Source organism: Oryza glaberrima, chromosome 10 (assembly GCF_000147395.1).
Source record: "Oryza glaberrima chromosome 10, OglaRS2, whole genome shotgun sequence".
Lineage (NCBI taxonomy): Eukaryota > Viridiplantae > Streptophyta > Magnoliopsida > Poales > Poaceae > Oryza > Oryza glaberrima.
This window is the reverse complement of record NC_068335.1, coordinates 14,243,067-14,247,018: the sequence shown is the minus strand read 5'-3', so window position 1 is coordinate 14,247,018 and position 3,952 is coordinate 14,243,067. Positions and strand designations below refer to the sequence as shown.

The 3,952-nt window shown below is 45.6% G+C and overlaps 1 protein-coding gene across 1 annotated transcript; it reads right to left on the bottom strand.

Moving 5' to 3' along the window:
• Positions 1 to 1,886: 1,886 nt before the first annotated feature.
• Positions 1,887 to 2,983, bottom strand: LOC127786164 (chitinase 2-like). The gene has a single exon (XM_052313494.1). The coding sequence runs from the start codon at positions 2,935 to 2,937 to the stop codon at positions 2,071 to 2,073; it is 867 nt and encodes a 288-aa protein (XP_052169454.1). The 5' UTR covers positions 2,938 to 2,983; the 3' UTR covers positions 1,887 to 2,070.
• Positions 2,984 to 3,952: the final 969 nt, after the last annotated feature.

Here is a 3,952-nt window from a genome sequence, read left to right as displayed (position 1 = left end):
TTAGGCCACCTCTTTTTACCAAAGATGCAATTTGGGCTAGGTGTAAGACATGTTTTTCACATTAGACTAGATAACTTTGCAGAATTGTTTCAATTTGGACCTCCTTTCCTATCTGCTCCCCTCTTTCTTCTCAAGTTGATGAAGAAGCCAAGCTCAAGCATAGACTTCTGCAGTGCCGCCTACCGCTGCCTTGTAATGCAACCACTATCCTCGAGCAGCTCCTACGCAACCGTCATCGTGCAACTCTCGCTACTATGGCCATGGAGTGCCACTGGCCGCCACAGTCCTTGAGTAGTTCCAACGTGGGGCCAAGAGCTGCTTCGCTGCCGTGGCCCTTGAGCGCTGCTCAATTGCTCATTGCTGTCATCCTTTATCTGCTATCCGAGAGCTTTGATTCGACCCGTTTTGTCCCCAAGCTCTAACTTAGTGAGCTTGACCATCATCACGACGACTATACAGGAGCCACGGTCTCAAGGTTGATGATCTCCACGGGGCATTGGGGCTTGCTGAATTGTTGAAAGTTCAAGCGTTGGGGCTTGCCGAAAGTTCAAGTTTGACCTCAACATGTCTATGCTCACAGTCACATAAGGTCAACGAGAGAGAGCGAGCTAGAGCCTGGAGTTTGGAGAGGCAAAAAGGAGGTTGAAGGTGAAACCTTTTGCAAACTTATCTAGCCCAAAGTGAAAAAGTCATCTTATCCCTAGTCCAAACTGAAACATTGGTTAAAAAAGATAGCCCAAAGTGTAATTTACTCTAAAAATAAAAATTATATGTATAGATTTGTCTTGAAAAATACTTTCATAAAAGTATACATATATCACTTTTTAATAAATATTTTTATAGAAATAAGAAGTCAAAGTTGTATTTTGGAGACCGTGTCGCTGTCCTAAACGACTTCCTTTACGAGTATGGAGAGAGTATGTGCGGAGTGAATGGTCCTATAGCAAACTCTGGACAAGCCAAATTTTTATATATGCTGGGCCGTTTCCCTACCATCCATTAGGGCCTTCGCCCACCAATACGCTTGGTCGTGCCCCACCACAATACGCTGGGCCTACAATTGTTTATGATGTCAGAAATTTGTCAAGATACTTTTCCCACAACTCATAAAAATTTGATCACTATTTCCGTTCAAAACAAAATTGATCACAGATTCCATTTGAGTGTCTGTATATATATAGTACGTCAACCACGATCAGGATCTATATATATCAGTGACCAAGTTATGGTGACTTTGAACATATATATAGAAGAACCTGATCCATAGTGTTTACCGCCATGATATTTCAACATCTGGAATTGGGAATATTTTCTTCGTGAAACTATGGTCGAAACTCAAAATTCATACTTAGAGCAAGGGGCAAGGCTAATAGCCATATCACCTTGCTGCATGCAGGCCTGCAGCTAGTTTCAAAACTTAGTAAATATAGCAATTAAGTTATATATTTTTCTCTACAATCTCCCACACACACCTTTTGTTTTTCTAGCATTAAATTGGGTTGTTTGAAGGATGGTAGCAAGGCACACGCATGTATGAGAAAAGAATTGGGCCCACAACATGGGGAGTAGTGTGTAGCCCGACGGCAAAACAATCCTTCCCTCTTTCACCTAAAAAATCTAATGTGTACATCACTATAGGCTGCTGATAAAGTTTTATATATATCTGTTTTTATATTGTACATGTATACGGACGTCATGAGTTAATTTATTTTTATAACAAACAGGTCCTATTACCATCGCTGTTCGTTGATCATATCGGTTTTAAGACGAGGAATTACTTTATCTGGTTTAAGGTTCAGAGAAGAAATTAAATAAAACAAGAGAGTTAAGTGAACTCGAAACAGATATATGTCTGTCACTAATTCATAGATTGGAGAAATAGCATATATGTTGAAGAAACTTATTTATATTCCGTAGATATATATAATATCCATCTCACTGCATATATACGCAATAAGTATTAGAACACCATGCGTGCCCAGAACTGTACTGGCCAAATATATCCGCTTATTCAGTCATTCATTTATAACAAATCCAACCACAGCGATATCTCGACCGTCCGATCAGCGATCAGTGGTTGGCGATGATCTCCTGAGCCTTGATCTCGTACTCAAAGCCATAGCTGCTGACCTTTGAGCTGTCCGCCGACCAGATGAACAATCCCGGCAGCTTCCCCTGCCGCTGCAACTCCTTCGCTCCGGCGATCCCCTGCTCCGGCGAGAGCAGCCCGGCGACGTCGCCGGTCTTGAAGCTGGCGAGCACCTTGCCGCCCGGGTAGTTCGCCGCCTGCTCGTCGTAGAACATCACGTACGTCGGCACGTCGGTGTTGTCGCCGTAGCCGTAGAACTGGAAGTTGACGAGGTCGATCACGCCGGCGTAGCGCCGCCACAGCGGCTGGTAGTAGCGCTGCACCACGGCGTCCTCGAACGGCGCGATGGAGGTGGTGATGTTCGGGTGCCGCGCCTTGAGCTCGGTGAGGAGGCGGCCGATGCACTCCACGAACGTGTCGACGCCGGCGCCGCCGTCGTCGTTGAAGTGCTCGTAGTCGACGTCGACGCCGTCGAGGCCGTAGGCGTCGATGATGCCGGAGATGGAGGCGACGGCGTTGGCCACCCACGAGTCGACGGAGGTCGGGGAGAAGAAGACCTTGGCGGTGTCCTGCACGCTGTCGCCGCCGATGCCGACCATGACGCTGACGTTGGGGTGCGCCGCCTTGACGGCGGCGACGTCGGCCGGGGACAGGTTGGCCGTGTCCCAGTACGGCGAGAACACGCCGTTGGTCGGCGCCGGCGTGGCGCCGCCGGCCGGGCTCGTGTAGTCGATGGCGAAGGAGAGGATGAAGTTGAAGCTGAGGTTTGGGTTGATGGGCACGTCGGAGAAGCGGACTCCGGTGAACTGCGCGCCGATGTACTCCCGGAACAGGTACCCGTTCGTCATGGCTACGACCTTGTTGCTCGAGTTAGCTGCTATCTGTCTAGCTATCTATTTATACACGTTAGCAACCGGTTTAATTAATTGTTGATTAATTTAGCTTTGACTACACTTATATGTTGGGGAGATGAGCAAGCAAAAGATCAGGTTCTGATCTACTTACTGTTGGATGCATCACATCAGCTGTTGTTTATTAATGAGAATATAACAAGTTGGTCATGGTAGATAAGCGACCAAGGCCGTGTTTACGGACACACATTCGAAGTATTAAACGTATACTAATAACAAAACAAATTATAAATTTCGCCTATAAATTGCGGGACAAATCTATTAAGTCTAATTAATCCATCATTAGCAAATGTTTACTGTAGCACCATATTATTAAATCATGGCATAATTAGGCTAAAAAGATTCGTCTCGCAATTTACATGCAAACTGTGTAATTGGTTTTTTTTTCTATATTTAATGTTTTATACATATATTTAAATATTTAATATGACGAAATTTTTAAAAGTTTGAAGGTAACTAAGTACAATCTAAGTAAGCACCCGAGCGCGGCTCGAAAAAGAGTGACATATAGCTAGAACCTAGAGTTAGACATGTGCACGCCACGAAATTGGAGAGCTAGCTAAGGTTACCATCTTACGTACGGTAACCATTTGTGATTTGTGCACATCGGGGATTCATTTATGAAGCCATGCAGATGAGCACGACTCAAAATTGTCTTGGATTGGGAATTCGATCGGACATATATAAGTATAGGAGTGAAGTGCACCAGCGGTCTCTAAACTTGTGTGGGTGTGTCATCTAGGTCCTTAAACTCTCAAAATATATTTTTAAGTCCTCAAACTTGTCTTCGGTATCATATAGGTCCAAACGGGCTCCGATCCGCTCCATCCGCTAACGTGGCATCCACGGTAGCGCCTATGGGTCAGTGGGGACCCACATGTCAGCTCTGTGCATCATCTCCACCGCCCTGGGAGCCGAGAGAGAGAGAGCGAGAGCAGGAAAGAGAGACGCC